At 36.0% G+C, this 19,983-nt stretch overlaps 1 protein-coding gene across 6 annotated transcripts in view; it reads left to right on the top strand.

Moving 5' to 3' along the window:
• Positions 1-19,983, top strand: part of LOC149561880 (putative phospholipid-transporting ATPase 4) — a 159,720-nt gene that overhangs the window by 102,949 nt on the left and 36,788 nt on the right. For all 6 annotated transcript variants that reach the window (XR_016363871.1, XR_016363869.1, XR_016363870.1 and 3 more), the window contains exons 8-12: positions 5,321-5,656; positions 5,961-6,059; positions 6,220-6,432; positions 6,709-6,774; positions 6,912-7,061. Coding sequence is in view for 2 of the 6 variants with exons in the window: in XM_089825408.1 (XP_089681534.1) it covers positions 5,321-5,656; positions 5,961-6,059; positions 6,220-6,432; positions 6,709-6,774; positions 6,912-7,061 (864 nt within the window). In the remaining 4 variants the exon portion in view is untranslated. The remainder of the gene's footprint in view (positions 1-5,320; positions 5,657-5,960; positions 6,060-6,219; positions 6,433-6,708; positions 6,775-6,911; positions 7,062-19,983) is intronic.

Below are 19,983 nucleotides of genomic sequence, written 5' to 3'. Positions count from 1 at the left end.
ACAATCTCTTCAAGCTTGAAAGGCAATCTGGATGATTATAACAACCATTGATACTGGAATAAACAATTAAAAGAAAAAACTGCTGATGAAGAATATTGATGTAGTTCTTGGCCCGATGATGTTAACCGACGGCAAACAGAGTGGAATATTTGGATGAAGTTTAAGACAGGAACATGTATTGAGGGTTAGAGAAAGTTCATTGAAAGCATTCAAACTAAAATATTAATTCAATCATTGTTGCCACATTGTGATTAAGGAAATCACACAAAAACAATAGAACACTGGTGTTTATGGAAACTAGCATCGAACGTGTTTGAATTCGATAATCCTCCAGAATATTTGTCGAATGGTAAAAACGAGCATCACTAGGCAGTTCTTTACTTGCAAGTGATATCCAGCAAATGATGACATCAAGCATCTCCAGGTAATAATCCCATCACCTAGCGTCATGTAGGAGTAGCAAAGGGTGTGTTACGTTGGAGGAAGTGTAATCGTTATGATTTAATATCTAATCATTACCTTGCTGAATTGATGATCGCAGTTGTATCTACACTCAGCAATTTGAAACCAATGGCATACTAATCCTTAACTATATCAAGCAAACATGCTCGGTGATGATTAATTAGTTAAGTCTATATCTATGAGAAGTCATATCTATTAGACACGATCATATGACTTATCAATGAAGTGTAAATAGAAGATGGTTTTTGAAACACAAGACATATGGAAAAATGAGCAAGACATATATTTAGAAGAAAAAGAAAAGAGAAGACATATTTAGTTGTAGGAGGAATGTAAACTATTAAAGCATGACTTTAATATAAGTTTGTATATTATATTTCAATAATAAATAAAAGGCCTTTTTGTTTATTTCTACTCGAGGCAAAGAGATTACAATTAGAATTTTGATTCATCCTTTATGATCAATAAATAAATTATTGAATTATTTTGACAAGGCTTTATTTTGCATTGGGTATTTTCCACATTTTGTGTTCAATAGAAAAGGGTTGGTGTGAAATATACATGTGTTTCCTCATCTCTAGCTACTCCGACTTCCCACTTGAGAAGTTATGTTCCTTCTAGCTAACGTAGAATTGCATATAAAAATTTATCTTTTGCAAAGCTAAAGATTAATTGATGATATTATGGATAAATATTGTCTTAGAAATTTGTATATAATAATCTTCATTGTGATGGACTCTCTCTCGAATGAGTGAAGGCTCTGGTCATTTAAATCGTTGGGATATAATTATCGGATGCATAGTTGAAGTTAGAAATCTATATACTTCCTTCTTGCAAACATCTAATCAATTATTGATAACCTTCAATAAATATTCAACTATTTCAAACACTGAACTTTCAATTTTATTTTGATTGAGTTCAAGGATTTTTCTACTGAAGAACTAACAAAGTTAAATTCGCTATAAAAAAACCATTGAACCCAGCAATCAGGGTTTAAGATGATGATATACCTGCCTTGGTGTAGCGAAGCCTAAAGTGCAGGGGAATCAAGGTTATTCTTGTTTGTTGGCCAGAACTGATTGGGCATTCCTACTGGAGAATTGGCAAAGCTCTTGGATTTTCAATCTGTGGTTTTGGGAACCAATTGGTACTTCATCTTTTTCTTCTCTTTACCTTTACCTCTTGCAATTTCTTTTAACATGGAAAACTTGTGCGTCCACATAACTGTTACATGAAAATTCCAAAAGGCAAGAACATCTTCATGTGATGGATCCACTGCACGTCTTTTGACGCACAAGTATGAGTTTTAGGATGTTATGCACAAGGTGAATGGCTGGAAATTTTGGAACAGTGCAAGGATGTATGTAGTTGAGCTAAAAAAGAATGCTTTTATGGTGATAACAATCAAAATTAGGTTTTAGGAACTCCCTACTATTCTATGGGCAGATTATAGACGTAACATGCCCCCTAAACAATAGAATGTGCCTGCCTGCCTGATTGTAGAGGGCCGCCCACAATCGAATCAGCCTCCTACGGGCATAATATTCCTTTCTCTTCCCATCCCACCCAGCCCTTACCTTAAAATAGTAGGGGGTATGCCACTGCCCTAACTTGAATTACTAAAATATTAAAATTGGCTTTTAAGAGCCTAATGTAAATTTTAAAAGGGATGAATTTAATATATTAAAGTGAGACGAAAGGTGACAAATAAGGGGAACAAAACAAAAAGATAGGAGGGAGGAGTTGAAGGGTCATAGCTTCGAACATTAAAAGAAGTTTGCATTGATTTGGACTTGCTTGGTTTATGATTCAGACTTCATTTTCTCTCTTAGGGAGCTATTTGGAAAGCTTCAGCTTTCATCTAGCCTAAGGACAAAAATCCTCGTGTTGGTAGACAATGGACTCAAGCCCATTGTCCGTGGAGACGTCGCACCAAGTGTCTCACCTATGCTTATAGGTTCTTTCTTAGTTTTCCACTCTGACTGTAATATTTTGTTTAAGATTGGATTTTTTAGAGTTGGTTATTGTATTTCTAATGCATAATGCAATAACGTATTTTGAAAAGTTTATATGAGCTTTGTTGGTCATGCTATTGTATTGCTGAATATTGTAATACAATAGAAATGTCTGAGGTTTTCTATATGCATTTGTTGTTTATTTGCTGTTCAAGTTTGAAAGTTTATTGCATAAGCAATCTGATCTGAATTCTGTTTTAGAGATAAGTTTGGGAGAATATTCGTTAGGGATACTATAGCGGTATCAGAGCATCAAATTTGCCATCCTGTTGGGTACAATCTGTATTATTTATTTTTTACTATTAAAGAAATAAAAGAATTCTGATTATTTTTTGTTGATGTATTTGGCATCATTCTAAGCTAGTACCACTTCCGTAATATCAAAAAGTATTTGGTGTGAATATTGCAAAGACCAAAGGCATAAATAACATTAGGTGCAATGAAGTGCACATTTAAAATATATTGAGTGTGGGTTCGTATTAATTTTTTGGCATCAATGATTTTTGATTGTTTGTTTGAATAGTTTAGTATAGTTTGGTTTAGTATAGTTTGATTGTTTTGCTCCATATATGATCTGACTTCATTTGCTAGGTCGTTCATTGTGGTTTTTGTTCTCCTCTCGTAAGTGTGCATAGGCTTTTAAGATCGGTGCTCTGATACCACTGTAATGTTCCTTTGTTTATTGGTTGGCTTCCCACTTCTTTATTCTGCACCTGCAAGGATGTTAGTGCCTTTGTGGAATTATAAATCAAAGAAATAGTATTGCTCATTTAAAACTAATAACTTAATTCTCTAATCCTAACTATTTTCCTTCTTAAAAATGGGCTGTGATCTGGTGCTTAGTTCCTGTGGGAGGTTTTAGCTCTTTGTGGCTAATTCTCCACTAAGTATCGTCATTTCACAAATTGACCCCTCTTTAAGACCTATGGATAATCGTTCCTGATTCATCCATCCTTCCTAGAAGCTCTCGCAAACTAGGCCTTATGGATAACCTTGATGGTGTATCCATCCTTTCATATGCATATGATAAACTTTCCAGTATACTGACCTTCAGAGTTTGTTAATCTCTGCCTGGATTCAGTCTTCTCTCTTTTACAGATATGGAATTACTAAAGCCTTTCAGAGGACCGAGGGTCTTAGTTTTTAGATGAGGAATGCAAGTTCACCCTTGTGAGTGAGTCTCTCACGTCCAGACTATCCCTTGTCCCTTATTCAATTATTGTTCTTCTTACGTATGTATGGAGTGGCTAATATTTGGTCTGTCGGCGTTGTGACTTAATATTTCCTGTCTATGTACGTTCTCAACTTGCAGGAATGGATATTCTGACTGATCTGGTTACTGACCATAATGTTTGACTGTGGATATAGTTGTCGTGATCCTCCCTTCTGATGCCGTCTACAGTGCTGAGAGTCTTATTGTCCTGAACCCGTCAGTATTGGTGTTTGGATCTGCTGCTGCCACGACTGTAGCAACTGTAAACTTGTGATTCTATTTGTTGCGTTGGATGTTGGTGAGGATTGACTTGTGTATTTCATCTGGCAATGGTTGTTTCCCTTTGACCGGTCTTCTTCCCACTATGTGCGATTGTCTTACTGCCTTCAAACTTCGATGCTACCTCAGAAATGCTTGTATTTTCCTTACTCCGTCCTTTCTTTCTCTCTTGCCTTCCTTTCCTCTCGCAATGGTTAGTTTATACGTGCTCAAGGGTTATTTTAAAAGCCAGGTCTTTTAATTTGTTCCTTCAATTATATTTTTTGAGAGATCATTATTCGTGTTTGGTCTTTAAATAATTTTGGAATTGCCTTAATGCGATTAACCTTAATATCTTGTTTGATTTTCTTTTTATCATTATTTAGTTTTGCATAAATAATAATCTTGGTCTTGAAATTATTAATTTTAATAATAATTATGATTGCCTTATAGAATATTAATTAAAGTCAATAATGATTACTTTATTGGGATAATTAATTAATTTTTAAAAAAGAAATGGGTTCACTATATTAATGATAAAATATAATTTTAGATACAAAGTTCTTGACTTATGTGGTGAGGGTTTGTCACACTAATCCTTCGTCTCACCTTGCCTTTATAAGCAAAGTCTCTCATGTACATTTTCATGTCCATTATTAGATTCAATCAATCTTGCACTGTTGAAGCAAGTTATTCTCATCATTTTCTCATGTGGAAGTTTTTCTGGTCTTGCAAGGATCGTGGGGGTGTCCTGCAGTCATTTATCAATTCCAATATATACTTTGAAGGACTTTTCTGTGCAGTTGCCACCTTATGTCTTTGAAAAAACCATTTGTCTTTTTCAGGGATATTGTTTTGTGCTTGAATGTCACCTTTTAGTCTCACTTGCTAATCTCTTTTCTTGAAACCTCAGTCATTTCTTTTATGCTATAGCTTTCCACTGCTGTAGTCAGCTGCGCTAAAGGTGGGTGCTTATTCATAATAATGCAATTAGCAATAATCTATAAAGCTGCTTGTTCTAAATGCTAAACCAATACATGACATTTTTATAACTTGTGTAGAAAGAATTAAAACTGATATGGACTTGACATACAAATGATAAATAATCAATGACAAAAACTTAGGTGTATATGCATCATTTTTTATTTTCTGTAGTTTTCTGCGCAGTGGAAGTTAAAAAGTAAAATCTTCTATGAAATTCAGACCACCACACTATACATTTGCTTGGCTTCTTGAGTGATAATATCTATATGTAAACAGGGATATGTATTTATTCAATATGCATCTCTATAAATCTTTACTAATGGATCACCCACGGGGATCATGTGTTAACCTAACTCTATACATGTTGGTAATCTTAAAACAATTACAGATATGCTCAATATTAGTATCTGAGCAAATTCAAGCAGGAAAAGTTGCTTTGGGTGATTGGAAAGAAGAAACATCCAATGCAGTCATCATTGATGGAAAGGCACTTGGGTTTGTCCTTTCAGATGAAAAATTGAACAAGATGTTTTTAACATTATCCCTCCAATGCGATTCTGTGATTTGCTGTCGGGTGTCTCCTAAACAGAAAGCACTTGTCACAGAACTTGTGCGCAAAGATGGGAACCGGATTTGTTTGTCGATTGGTGATGGTGCAAATGATGTTGGTATGATCCAAAAAGCAAACATTGGTGTTGGAATCAGTGGTGTTGAAGGACAACAGGTTCTTCCTTGTCCAATATACTTTTTCTTGAAAACTTCCATTTTTCCATAGATTAGGTGGAGGATCCACATTGATAGAGATTTAGTGGATTGCATTCATTTTTCATTGTTACATAAGAAAATTTCTTTAATCACCAATACTCAGTAAAAATTCTGTTTTTTTAAAGCTCTACGTTTGGGGAGCTATAAGTTTTGATTCAAGCAAGAGTAATTCTTGAGGAACTGATAGTGTTGCTCTTCAATATTAGTGCAGTTGATATGATAAGTGAAAATGGAATTGGTATATATTTTCCTTAATCATGCAGGCAACTATGGCAGCAGACTTTTCCATGGCACAGTTCCGCTTTCTTGAACGTCTTCTTTTAGTTCATGGTGCCTGGTGCTATTCTCGAATCTCATTCCTGGTATTAAAAAATGCTAGTTTTGTGTCTGTTCTTCCTACTAATAAGCTTGTTCATCTCCTGTAGATCAAGCCTTAAAAAATGACAAATAAAATAAAATAAAATTTGTTCTCAAACTCTTTAGACAGAATTTGATCCAGATCCTTCATCATTTTTCCTGCAGATAAAATACTTTCTCTACAAGAACATTATATTTGGGTTTTCCATTTTCTTCTGGAATGCAATAACAATGTTTTCAGGACAGTCAGTATACGCAGATTGGTTTTTATCATTGTACAATCCACTCTTCACAGCATTTCCCATTGGTGTTGTGGCTACTTTGGACCAAGATGTGAATTCAGATTATCGGTTACAGTTTCCACGTTTGTATAGGCAGGTAGATTTGTAGTGCTGATAAGGACAGTTTGAAACTGGCCATATTTTGAAGTCTTCTAGTTCTCTCAATTTTCAAAATGGATATTTGATAGGTTTCAATTTCTATTCTCTTTTTAAACAGTTGTTTCTCAAGTTTTGAAAGCATATACTTTGTGACAAATTGGCAGTTTTTACAAAAGTTCTATTATATACTTTGATTATTTTGGTCTTGCATTTTAACCTGTTTGCTTGCGAGAACCCTTTCTAAGTTCTGTTTCAATTTCACTTGGACGTGTAGGGCCAAAGAAATCAATCTTTCACTATCTGGAAAATAACTTCATGGGTCTTCAATGGTATTATTCAGGCAGGCACTGATCTCATAATAACTTGAAGGGCATTGTGTAATTTCTGCCCTTCAGCTATGATTCTACAGAGTTTCCAGCTTCAATATTCACTTTTTCATGTTCTTATATTCTCTAATTGAGCTTGTTACTATGGCAGGCACTTCTCTCTTTTTTTGTTGTTCTTCTCAGCTATTCAAATTATTCTGATCGGCAAAATGGCCAAATGATTGATATGTACTCGGTTGGGACAACAATGTTCACCTCCATTGTACTAATTGTGAATCTTCAAATGGCTCTTACAATCCAGGTGACCATTCTCTTTGCCTAAATAACATCAAAATATTTTCAATCTGCAATGAGCTTGGCATTCTACAAAGAGAAATACTCAGAAGTATTAAGTGGAATTGGTATCATAGTTAAGCTGTTAACTAATACCAGTGTTAAATATTTCTAGTTGTTGTACCGAAGTTCATAGTTTAACATCACTCTAATTAGTACCAGATTAATAATTTCTATTTGTATGATCATCTTTCTAAGGAATGAGTAACTTCTTAGAAGAGGGAAAATAACTTTTAGTCTTTCCTCTACATAGAGTCAATCATTAAGTATGAGAATGGTATTTTGTAAGTTACTAAGTGTTCCTTTTTGAAACAAGTTCTACATATTTTTATCTGTAGTTAGCTTCTAATCTAGCTCAATCTTAAAGAATTTCAGTTTGTTAGATCCTAGTTTCTCTTCTTAATAGCTGGCTACCTATGGCAAGGAAGTTTTCTGAACTTATTTATCTAATCTACCAATTAAAACTTAGTTTTAACTAAAGAATAAGAATATTTTTTTGTGTTATTATCACAAGTTTGAACCCAAATTTTATCATATTCCTCTTGTGTAATTTTGTCGAACACTTTATCCAACTTTCTGTATAAGATAACAATTCATTGCAGGTTTGTGTGTTTTGCACATTTGTGTTGGGTTAATGATTGTTTTTCATGATTAGATAGTTTTACAATTCCAAATGTACATAGTGAACATAAAATCAGACCTTAGTTGCCAAATTGTGCCATAAGGGCAACAAAATTTGAACTGAAATGCTTGTGGGTACACACAGGATTCATATTTCTCTCTCACTGAAACAATTCCAGGGAAAGTGAAACATTTCTGGTCGTTTCCAACCATGACATTGCAAACCCAGCTTGGTTCTTGTTAACAATTCATTGCAGGTTTGTGTGTTTTGCACATTTGTGTTGGGTTAATGATTGTTTTTGATGATTAGATAATTTTACAATTCCAAATGTACATAGTGAACATAAAATCAGACCTTAGTTGCCAAATTGTGCCATAAGGGCCATCAATTTCAGGAACAAAATGCTCCCAAAACAAAATTTGAACTGAAATGCTTGTGGGTACACACAGGATTCATATTTCTCTCTCACTGAAACAATTCCAGGGAAAGTGAAACATTTCTGGTCGTTTCCAACCATGACGTTGCAAACCCAGCTTGGTTCTTGTCAGATTCCAATCATGATGTGGCATTTGACTTTGCAAAATCTCAAACACAACCTATATTCTTTGCACAACACTATTTTTGCTTTTTATTTTACAGATGGTTTCTTCTGTGAGAGCATGTCTCCAAAGGCAGCAACCTGAAAGCTCATTACTGCATTGAAAGTGAACCGGTAAGTCCCATTTCCTTTCCATTTTAACTTTTATTTTATTTGTCAGTTTCCTTTGCATTTTGACAGATTAAAAAACCACAAAGAATTCAAAATTGATTATCCCTTTTTTATTCTTTTTTGTCCACTTATAGTTTCCTTTGTTCACTTGTTTTCTTTAATCTATACAATCATTGTTGGAAAAATCTGCAGACTTGCTGCTGACTGGGATAGACTTGCAAAATGATGAGCGAGCCAAGTCAGCTCACCACAGGCTCTCGAGCTGAGTCTAGATTAGTCCGTGGATTGGACTTCACAGTATTTTTGAAGGACTCATACATGGATTTGGAACATGTAGAACTGAATACTTAGTATTCCAGGATCAAACGTCAAATGTCCAACTCTTTCTTGAATAAGGATGCATATATGCTAAATGATGTAGATGAATTGTGTGATCAAATGAGACAGCCTTTGTGATGTCCTGTACAATCCCTTTTCTGCCCAAAACCTCCATATGACACCCCTTTGTCTTACCTTCATATGGAACCTCTTGTCTCTCCCCACACGACCTACAACTCTTTCTCGAATTGTCAATACCACTATGCAAGGACAGCACAAAACCACCCCTGTACAACCAATATGTTCCCTCCACCTGATGGCCTTCCTTTCATTGCACGAAGACAAGGCGCACCTCAAGATTTAGACATGAATGCAGACACCGATATGGACATGGACAAGGCACATAGACACATTCACAAACATGGACATATACACAGATGTAGGTGTGACATGAACATGGATGAAGGCACAAGCTTGGACATAGATACGAGCATGGATCTAGGCATGGATGTAGACAAGGACATGGATTTAGACATAGATACGAGCATAGAGACAAACATGGGCACGAATGTAGATAAGATAAAATAAGATAATAATATTAATGTCCAACAAAAAACCACAAGGGTTTATAGGACTGAGCATACAAACAAAAGAGCCGACCAAAGCAGGAGCACCAAACAGTGAACGTAGACACAAACACAGATGCAGACATGAATGTGGAAATAGATAGGCACAATTGTAGACATGAACATTGGCACGGATGTGAACGAGGGCACAGATATGGATGTTAGCACGAACATGGACGTGGGTCACATGACCAAGATAAGAAACTTAATGCTATTGATTTATACCAGATCCAGACATAATGGTTGATAATTGCACAGAGGAACAAATATAGAACTTTACAGAAAATATATCCATGATTACAGTAACTGAGATTCATAGGTAGGATAGGGTGAGGGATGATTCCCACTAAAACTGCGAAGTGCCAAAGTAGAGAGGATCTTGCACCTCCAAAATAGTAGACAATTTTGAATTCCAACTGGAGTTTGCAAGTGCAATTAAAATATCGAAGTCAATATATCTACAACAATGCCTAACTCAACCTTATAAATGGGTTCCAGAAAGTTTCCCGAAGGGTTTCAAACTGGTTGACACGACCAAATAAGTAACTAATCAATAAAAACATCCCGAAAGATGTTATTTAGTTTCAAGGCCATATAATAATTAATTTAATTGAACATTTTAATTATTATAATATTATTTTGGTCATCTTTTATTTGATAACTAGATTAATTAACTAAAGAAGTTCTTTATAATATTATTTAATTATTGGGGCAACTTAATTAATTAATTAATTAATTAATTTAAGTCATTTATTTAAATTTAGGGACATTACAAATTTAAGGTTCCTTTTGATTGTAGACTTTCACTCAGTTATAATGATGTGATAAATTGGTTATCAAAAAAGGACTTATCCTATTCATTCAAAGGGTACCAACTTGACTTTAACTTCTTCCAACTAAAAATTCTACAAGAGGAAAGGGTTTAGAAAGCTAATTAAACTTTAAGAATGTAAGACAATGTTAATGATGGGGTGAGCCTCTAACTAGTCTTTGCTTCGTTGTGTCAACTAGGCATAGGAGGGTGTTATCTTCTAAGGATGTGGATACGGCCTTCACATTGTCAATACTCATTCAAATACCTATGAAGGCGCAATCTAAATGAACATTTTTAATCAAAGTTCAACCAAACTAACCTCACACTATTACTTACAATCAACAAGTACCGAAAGGTATGGACACTAGCTCCACCATTAATCACCATTCAATAATAACCTTTGTCTATCTAGTTCTACTTTTACTTAACATGAAATGAAATCTATTCAAAGTTTGGAAGTGAAGAAACCATGCAATATTCCAAATGTCGCAAAAATTGACAACATGAAAACCGACAATTGAAGAAGAAATAATTTTGGTATGTATTATGGCAACAATTTTCCAAGCCTCTCCTACTTTTCTCTACCTCTAATGAGTTACAAACGAGAAGGTTGTGGCCTTTTACAATTGTTCAATTACAATGAATGTCCAAGATTGATCCAATACAACACTAATTAGGGTTTCATAATCTCCACCAACAATTATTATATGCCCACCCAATTAAAATTAAGCAACCATGTGGGCCAATAGAAAATTACAGTGCTTTGTGGGCCAATGAGAAGAGAGGTTAGATAGAAGCATATAGAAGGCACCAATCGGTGGGCCATTGATAAAAATGCCTCATGGGCCTACAATAAATACTCTTCTAGAAGATAACTTTCTTTGGCTTTCCTCTTTTGGAAAACTCAATGAAACTGGACATAACATAATTAAGCCCTTCCATTGGACACTTGGCGTGTTCTGATTGGTCAAATGTGAATGGGTGCCACCTCAACATGTTCTTCTCACAACCTTGATAAATACTTTTTGTCCTCTTCATAAACTTCTACTTTGGAAATCTTCTCACTGCCTTGGCTTGTAGACTTGATTCTTGACCTCCTTTTGATCTTGTAGTTGTAGATTTCACCTTTGGTCTCCTACTTCGAACTTTATTGCCATCTCCATGAATGACCTTGTAGTTTCTTTGATGATGCCTCCATGTATGAAGTGCTCACTCTTGACATCTCCTTGCTTATGGAATATTCAGCTGTATGCTATCTTCTTGTTTATCACCATTGCCTAGAAATTTCTCTCAGCTCTGCTCTGCCCTTGTATTTATTTTCTTGCCTTGAGTTTGAATTGAATTAGTTTCCAAATGAGTCTTACCACTTGAACCATTTCATACTTGAATCTGACCTTCCATGTTTAGCCCCATTTCACCCTGCATAACATCATTTTGTGAATTACTTGCATTTCATATTTTACCTCAAATCAAGCGGGTTACTGTTGAGGAACCAAGTCTTGATGAAGATAATCTTTTATGAGCATAGCTATTAAGGATGCTTAATGAATTCAGAATGCAAGACAACTTGATTTCTAGTAATGAATGTCAAGACATCCCTATCATCCACTTAATCAAATTCAAACACTTATTTGAAAACACATTCATACCCCTTTGTCATCATCCACTTTGTAGTTTCAATAAAATTCTAATTTAATAATAATTAATATTTAAATGGTGAAATGTGATCAAAAGAATAACAATTATAAGGTAATTAATGATTAATAATAATATTATAATATAATTTATTATTATGTTGTAATATTATACATGATACTTGCAAAAATAAGAATTAAATACAAAAATAATAATAAAAAAAACAAGTAAAATAAATATAATAATATTAAAATTAACATACTTGCTGTATTGATATGGCTGAAACATCGAGACATTATTTTTAATAATGATAACCATCCATCTTTACAAGTTAAACTCCTTGTCGGCTAGAGAAATCTGGTTTCTCTTAGATAAATGTTGTCAGTAGGGAGAGATGTGATCTCTGGAGACAACAAATGTGTGTATTGGGAATGACTAGATATTTAGATAAATTCTCTTCTCCTCCACAGGGGGACAAAATAGGAAAAAAATAAGAAAAATATCAAAGATATTGGTAGATATCCGAGAGGGCAACCACGCGTATAAGTATTTCCTACACCAACTTAACAAAGACTTCTAAATTAGATAGGGGGTAAAGGTCCATGTATTCTAGATTGAGGTTTCAACGTGATCGCTTATTATTCATTATAATGTCCCCGTTTTTGGTAGGTCTACGCACTTGATGGAGTTAGCTCATCATAGTGATCTTTGTGAGCTGATAGGGTGTTTTGGGGGTCCTAGTTATAGATTTACTATTTTTAGTAGGTCTATCTTTTGGCAATGCAGTGGGTGGCTTCGACAATTAGTCATCACCTGTAGTAAATAAAGTTAATAATTGCTCGAGTTCTTATTTATTCATGAATTATTAAGTTGCATTATTATAATAATGTTTATATTATTATAATATTGACATTAAGTGATATTTCTAAAAAGTGTGTTGGAAAGTTTCTAGTGTTGATTTCTTTTAGGTAACTTCCACAATTTATAAAGTGGAGTTTTTTAGGAAACTTTGGCCAATGAAGGATTATAAATGAGAGCTCATTTCATTGAGAAAAGCATGCTTGAAAAATATATTTGTTTTTTTGTCTTTGTGGCTTTTTCTGATCTCTAACTTGTGAGCCCTTGCTGAAGTATAAGGTTCTCGTCTGAGAAGTTCTTGGCAATTGTGCTGAAGTATACAGTTGGCCAACATTCTCCTACTGTATTCTTGTAGGTAAGGAGAATAATCTTGAATATCATATTATCTTTGCTTGAATTTCCTGGCTGAGGGTTTGAAGAAGTTTGGGAATCATCATTGGCAATTGTGTTGAGGCAAGCAATTTTCATAATTCTCCAATTGTGTTGACTATGGCTACAGAGATAGGTATGTTGAATGAAATTGATTGTAAATTGTGCATTTGGAAATCGATTTAATAATCGATTGGACGTACTGTGACTGTCATTTTTTACTACTTGGGCCGCATTTGAGATTATATCAGCTAGACGTCAAGCTGAGAGTTGGTTTGCTGCTAGACTTGAGATTTGACAGGGAGAAATAATGCAGATTGGAAATCTACATTGCCACATGCCATGTCTATGCAACTGACGTTCTGCATTGCAGGTGGACGTCATTCTTTTCCTGACCATGTTTTGCATTGGAGTCCATATGAATTAATATCAGAGTGTTTGACAGTGTCCTTGGCTTTCGTTGAGGATATTAGGGAAGATGTTGTGTTAAGATTCAACTCTGATATATATTTTGGGCTATTCTTTCAACTGGCAATCGCAAGGATTGTGCTATGAATAAAATCAGGTTCACTGTTGTTATTGATTACTGAGAATTTGGTTCTTGTTATGTTTTCAGATTTTGTTTTCCTTACTTCAATAGAATTATATGTAATCTGAAGCTGAATTGTTAGATTCAACATTTGCCATGTACTTCTGATAATTATTGAAAATTAAATAAAACAAAGACACACAATAATATTGTTCATTGACATTGGCAATTCTATCAGAAGCATACTTAGAGTTTTTACATTCATAGACAACAATCATTTAGTCATCAATCTATATATATCTGTATTGTTGGAAAATGGAAGCACTTCCATTTAGGACTGGTTTAGCCCTCTGAGTAAGTGGTCTGGGGTCATGTCAAACGCCTTTAATGGGTCTTTGACTTGGATCTGGCTTTTTCCCTTGTTCTGCCCCCTTTTCCATTTTCTTTCTGCACTTTTCTGGCATTTTGGATTGAAATCCTGAGATTCTTGACCTCAGGTTCAAGGATGACCTTTTAGGTCACAGTCGACCTCGAGCCTAACCTAGGTCAAGGACGATCTCGACCCTGACCTAGGCTAGAGTCGACCTCGACCCTGATCTAAGGTTCAAATTTCAAGGTTCCATGATTTCTGGATGTTAGGTTTCAGAAAGAGTTGTTTTCTCGCTTTTGGGTCAGCTATTTCAGGTTTCGAAATGGTACACTCTTAAATTGCATTTAATCTAGGTCCATTTCTAGGGGTTTAGGTTAAATGGGATTTAATGCTCCCATGTTAGCCTTCTCTGGAAGCTTGTGCCTTAGATCTCTACATAAGGAAGCCTTCTTCCCTCATTTTGACATCTACTTACTATGAACCAATGAACGCATAACAAGGCATAAGGAGATGAGACGAAGTTATACTCTTTCATTATCAAGCATTCAAGCATTATCAAGTTCAAGCAAGCATCCATCTTCAAGCATTCAACTCATCAAGGATATCCATTAGTAGTCATTGAAGGATTCAAGCTCTATGGAGCCCTCTTGTTGAAGATTCATCCATTTCCATTCAAGCCTCTTCCTAATCCAAGATCCATTCAAGATTGGTGTTGAAGATTTAATGCCATTGATTTGAGACATCCTACATCCTATTCTACATCCATTTGGAGCATACCTACTTGTGGATTCAAGAATTCGAATCCTGCAAAAGGATTTTAGCATAAGCAAGGTGTATAGTTCCATTTACTTTGTTTATGCTTATTTCAATTTCAATTACAAGATCGATTCCAAACTAGGGTTTGACTAAGGCAAACCTTCCATTCAACAAACAAAACCCCTTTTTCTTGTAGGTTTAGGTGTGGAACAATGAATTAAAGTGCAAATTTGGATACCCTTTTTGTCGAACTTGCGAGATCCGCAAATAAAATTTTTGTCAGAGTTGTACAAGTCAAGGTCGACTTTTTGGGGCACAATTGTGCTCCACTAATTGGGTCAAGGTTGACCTACCCTTAGAAAAGAAAAGGATTTTTGGGTTTTGAAAATCTTGCAGTTTCAATTTACGACCTCAAATCGACAGATTTTGAGATCGTTTGATAGGGTTTTCAGCTGATATTTTTTCAGAGGTAAGTACCTTTATTTATTCATTTGAATATTAGTCATCTAGATTTACTTTCCATATCATAACAATTCATATGTATGTGTAAAATATGGGTTTAGGGCCTCTTTCATGTGCACTATTCTAAAACCCTATTCATACTCATGTTTTCTTCTATGCAATATCTAATAAGCAATCAGAATCAAACAATTGGCAATCAAGAGTCATTCCTACATGGATTTTTCAGTTCATACATCTATTAGGTTGTCTCTTTCTACTAAAGATAAGATCAGCAAGGGAAAACATCACCAAACCAAAATAGGCAAACTAAGGAGGATTGATGTGTTGTGCTCACATACAAGCTTCAGTGGAAGTACAATTCGAGCATATCCTTTTCCAGAAGAAGTCTAGATCATTAGCATCGAAGTCAACATACCTGTTTATCCCATAGTATCAATCAAGCAACTAAATTAAAGTGTCTCATCTAATCAATCTCAAATTATGGAGGATACAATGTTTATTTTATTAGACAATAGATGATAGAATAATACTAGAATAATCGACATCATATCTCCAAGAAGAATGTTAAAAGTTCTATTCAACAAAGACTTAGAAATACCAGTGTTGCCACCTTACAAGGGAGTTGGTAATAAAGAAATGATACAATCATTAGATGTTCATCTAGACAATATAGTTATTAAAATGTTAATGAATTAATTAGGAGAGAAAATATATGATGAAAACATTCATATTTGGAGGCATGGCCATTCAATCTATAGAACAAGATAGGATAGAATATTGTGGGTATAAGACGATCTTACAAATATAGAAGTAATGGATGAAGTAAGATAGAAAAGAATAAAGTATGTCAAATATTGAAAGGAATATATATAAAAACAAGTGAATGAAAACATATACAATGTGTAAAGAATATTGAGAATTTTAAAGGAGCATTCTCCACATTCATTATCATAGCAATTGAAGCACGAAAGTCAATCTATGCAAATAAATTCCCATTGACATCTAAAATTTCCCTTATTAAGTAGAAGTCTTAGCGAAAGAAATAGTTAGCAATTGAATTTAAAGAGATTTATTCTAAAATTCACAAGGAAAGACAAGGAGACATTAAAGTGGTATCAGAGCATGATCTTGCCATCCTATAGGGTATACTACATGACAAGGAGTATTGAAGGCTTCCTTTGGGACTAGAGACGTGACAATAATGGACAAGCACAAGAATGTGATACTTATTATGGATTTGAAAAGGAAATGGAGTTCAAAGAGGTTCACCATAGCCATGCCAATAGTCTAAACAATTGACATGTATAGATGTATATACTTATAAATTTATTTTGCTTATTATTAATAGACACTTAAAAATATAAAATAAATGAAGGGAAAGAGAGGCAATTAAGGGAGAACTGCTAAGGGTGCCCTATTGTTAGCACCTTTCCAATGATGTAATTAAGGGGGAATGGCTAGTGCACCCTATTAGATAACATGTTAGGGAGAACTGCGAGAAGGACACCCTACTGCTCTGTGATTAATGGAGAACCATTAGAACACCTATTGCAGAAGAGACCTAGGCTGTAATTAAGGGAGAATCATGAAGAGCACCCCATTATAGCAACAATTAAGGGAGAATTTCTATAAGGGCACCCTACTAAGTTGTTGATGATGGAGAACCACTAAGGTCACCCTATTGTAGAAGCAAGTGAGGGAGAACCACCAAGGGCACCTTACTGTAGTGGTAGTTAAGGGAGAACTGCTAGTAGGGAACCCTACTACACTTTGGTTATGTAATGTTTCCGAACAGAAATAAATGTATTTAATTATTTTTGTGTAACGGGCCGATTGTTTAATTTAACTCGGACCCAAATTTAATTTTGTCATAGTAGTTTGTGTCGTCGTCGGCTAATCTTTGTACACCCTCGGAAAGCTTTTCCCGATGGGTATTTAAGCACGGCTCGTAGTAGTCAATAGGTATGCTTTTGGAATTTGATCTCTCTATACTGTGGATTCCTGTTGGAGTTCGGCATTGTTCGCCATTTCGGAAGTGAAAGACCTTCCCTATTTGGCTTGCACGGTTTTGGTGGGAATCAACCCTCACCCTATTTCGTCGGTGTTCATCTGGTTTGTATCCGGCAATTGGAGTGCTCTCATTATTTGCAAATACTTATCAATCTGTGAATGTTCATCCAAATTTGTACGGGCATTGCATGGTGTTTACATTATTATTTGCCATTAATTAAATAATATCGGTTGATGTTTATGGTGTACGGCTCACTTCCCCTCGTCTACCTACAAATCACACTGTTAAGAACTCAACTGTTTGTGCCTCACCTCCTAACGTACGGCCATTGCAATCCCCAACAACTCGCATTCACCTTTCAAATCCGTACGAACACACACTACAACGTACGATTTCATACTCTGCCATTCCGTACGGACCCCCCCACACTTTCCTGCCGTACGGCCTTTGTTCCCACTGTACAGACATTGGTCTCAACGTACGATCAGTCACTGTACAGGTATCTTACCGTACGGACCTTGGCACACTGTATGGGTATCATACCGTGTCACCGTACACTGCATTGTCCAGACCCACCGTACGGCCTCAGTTCAGGAATTGGTGCATCGGTTAAAAGGGGTTATAGTAGGTACGATACACTACAGTGGTATCAGAGCAATCGATCCTACCAGCCTGTGATCAGTGAATGCGAGTTTATAGCCGGAAGCGAAGGACACATTCTGTTGATCGAATGGCTGAAGAACAGGAACGGGAACGGGAACCAACAGGTGCTGAACTCATTGCACTTCTGAGGGGTCTTGCACGGAACCAGGCACAAATCACTGATACTCAACGGCTTATGGAAGAAACTCTCAAAAAGTTGGCAAAAAATAAAATTTCTGGAGAACCGAATGGACATAGCGCAGATTCGGTGGCAGGCAGATCACACCCTCACACTGCACACTCTCGACCATCCATGCCGACTTTCCCACCACGGACTGAGACACATCACAAAGAGAGACTTCCAACCTTCGAGGAAATATAGGAGGATTGGCGGAATGCAAATCTTGAAGAAGACATCTCCTACAAGGATTACGCAGATCTAAGAATGAGATACACAGGAGGTGGAAATAGAGGAGGATATTTTAACGATGACTTAAGGAGAAAATTGAGTAAGGTGAACTTGTCTCCATTTGACGGTTCAGGCTCCATTTCAGCGTAGGCATGGGTAATGAAAGCCAACACCTACTTCCAGCTAAATCTTATGCCCGAAGAAGAAGCGATTAAATTCGTCGCGTTACACTTGAAGGGCGTTGCGCACGAATGGTGGCACCACGACACGATCACTTTTTGGGCATGATCAAATAAAGACTTATGCTGAGTTCACGGAGAGACTAATTGAACGATTTGATGGAAAAGACCCCGAGCTCAATTTCAAAGATTTGGCACAGCTGAGGCAAACGGGATCAGTAGATCAATTCATCGCAGAGTTTCAGAGACTTTCTGTGTTGGTGATAGACATTTCTGAATGAAGGCGGGTTGTTCTCTTTATGGATGGACTGGTAGAACCACTGAAAGGTTGGGTGAAACGATTCAACCCGTCAACCTTGACGGAAGCAATCAGTAAGGCACGAAGCATGGTGTTGTCGTCAGCATCATCCTCATACTCTCAGATTCATTCACATCTGAAACCGCTGACATTCCCGAGGGACAAATGCAATATCCCTTTCCGGATATTTACTAAAACCCTCGATTAAAACTTTCCCATTTTAAATTCAAACAGTAATCCAGTATTTGAAACAAATTTCAGAACTTAAACCGATATATAACCAACAGATATACAAACGAGAAAACTCAGAAAAATGTGTTTATTTCCTCCAATATCCAGACTTATTCATAAACCAGCAGATTAATACAAATAACCCAAAATGCGTTACTGTATTATACAACAGCAATACAATAACGTGCAAAAATTCCAAATAACCAATCTTACAAACAGAAATAACAGTCAGATTGGCAATATAGATAGAACCTGAAAGAAGGCTAGGTTTGCGTCCAACCTTCAAGGTTTCTTCAAGGGTTTGCGTCCTCGAAGAAATAACCAGCAACTGTTTCCAGCTCCCAGATTAATATTTGTTTTCAATAATATAATCTTCATATATATTCTCAAGTGGAGCTTGTTGTACCTTTATTACTTTTCCCAAAGAGATGCACGCTCATTCAAGCAATGTGGGATAAAGCAACTTTTTGTCCTTTAGTCACTTAAGTGAACTTAGTACCTTTTTAAAATAAAGTGACAAATTAAATAAACCTTTAAGTCACTTAGCCAGTAAACCATAAAATCTTCAGGCATTAAAATAACTGACCGAACGAACTTGGATAAGCTCGTGCTATAGCTCGTTGGAAAGCTCTCGGCGAGACGCTTCCATCCCAACACTGAAGTACTGAAAATACTGAGCTTTGATTACTTACTAAAAATGGTAAGTATCTGGACAACCTGCCAAAACTGCTCCGATGGGTCCGGAACTAGAAATGTCTAGGCCAAATCTCGACTGAACCTTGTACAGAACCTTTTCGCCCCTGTAACCTAGGCGAAGTGAGCTGGCCACAAAGAATTATAATGTCCTAGAAAAAGGGGACATTACAATGAACCTCCACCCAAGAAGCCATCACTGGATGAAGCATCCCGACAAGAACTCCGAAGAAAGAAGTTATGTTTTAATTGCAAGGGGCCTTGGGAACCTGGCCACCGATGTCTTGGGAAAGGGAAAATTCATTACATTGAAGTGATGTCCAATGAAGAAGATGAGCAGGATCGAGAGGAAACGCCAG

Source organism: Cupressus sempervirens, chromosome 4 (genome assembly GCF_028749045.1).
Source record: "Cupressus sempervirens isolate cs-2001-9-10 chromosome 4, ASM2874904v1, whole genome shotgun sequence".
Classification (NCBI taxonomy): Eukaryota; Viridiplantae; Streptophyta; class Pinopsida; order Cupressales; family Cupressaceae; genus Cupressus; species Cupressus sempervirens.
Note: the sequence above shows the minus strand (reverse complement) of the source record. Positions and strands in the feature narration are given on the sequence as shown.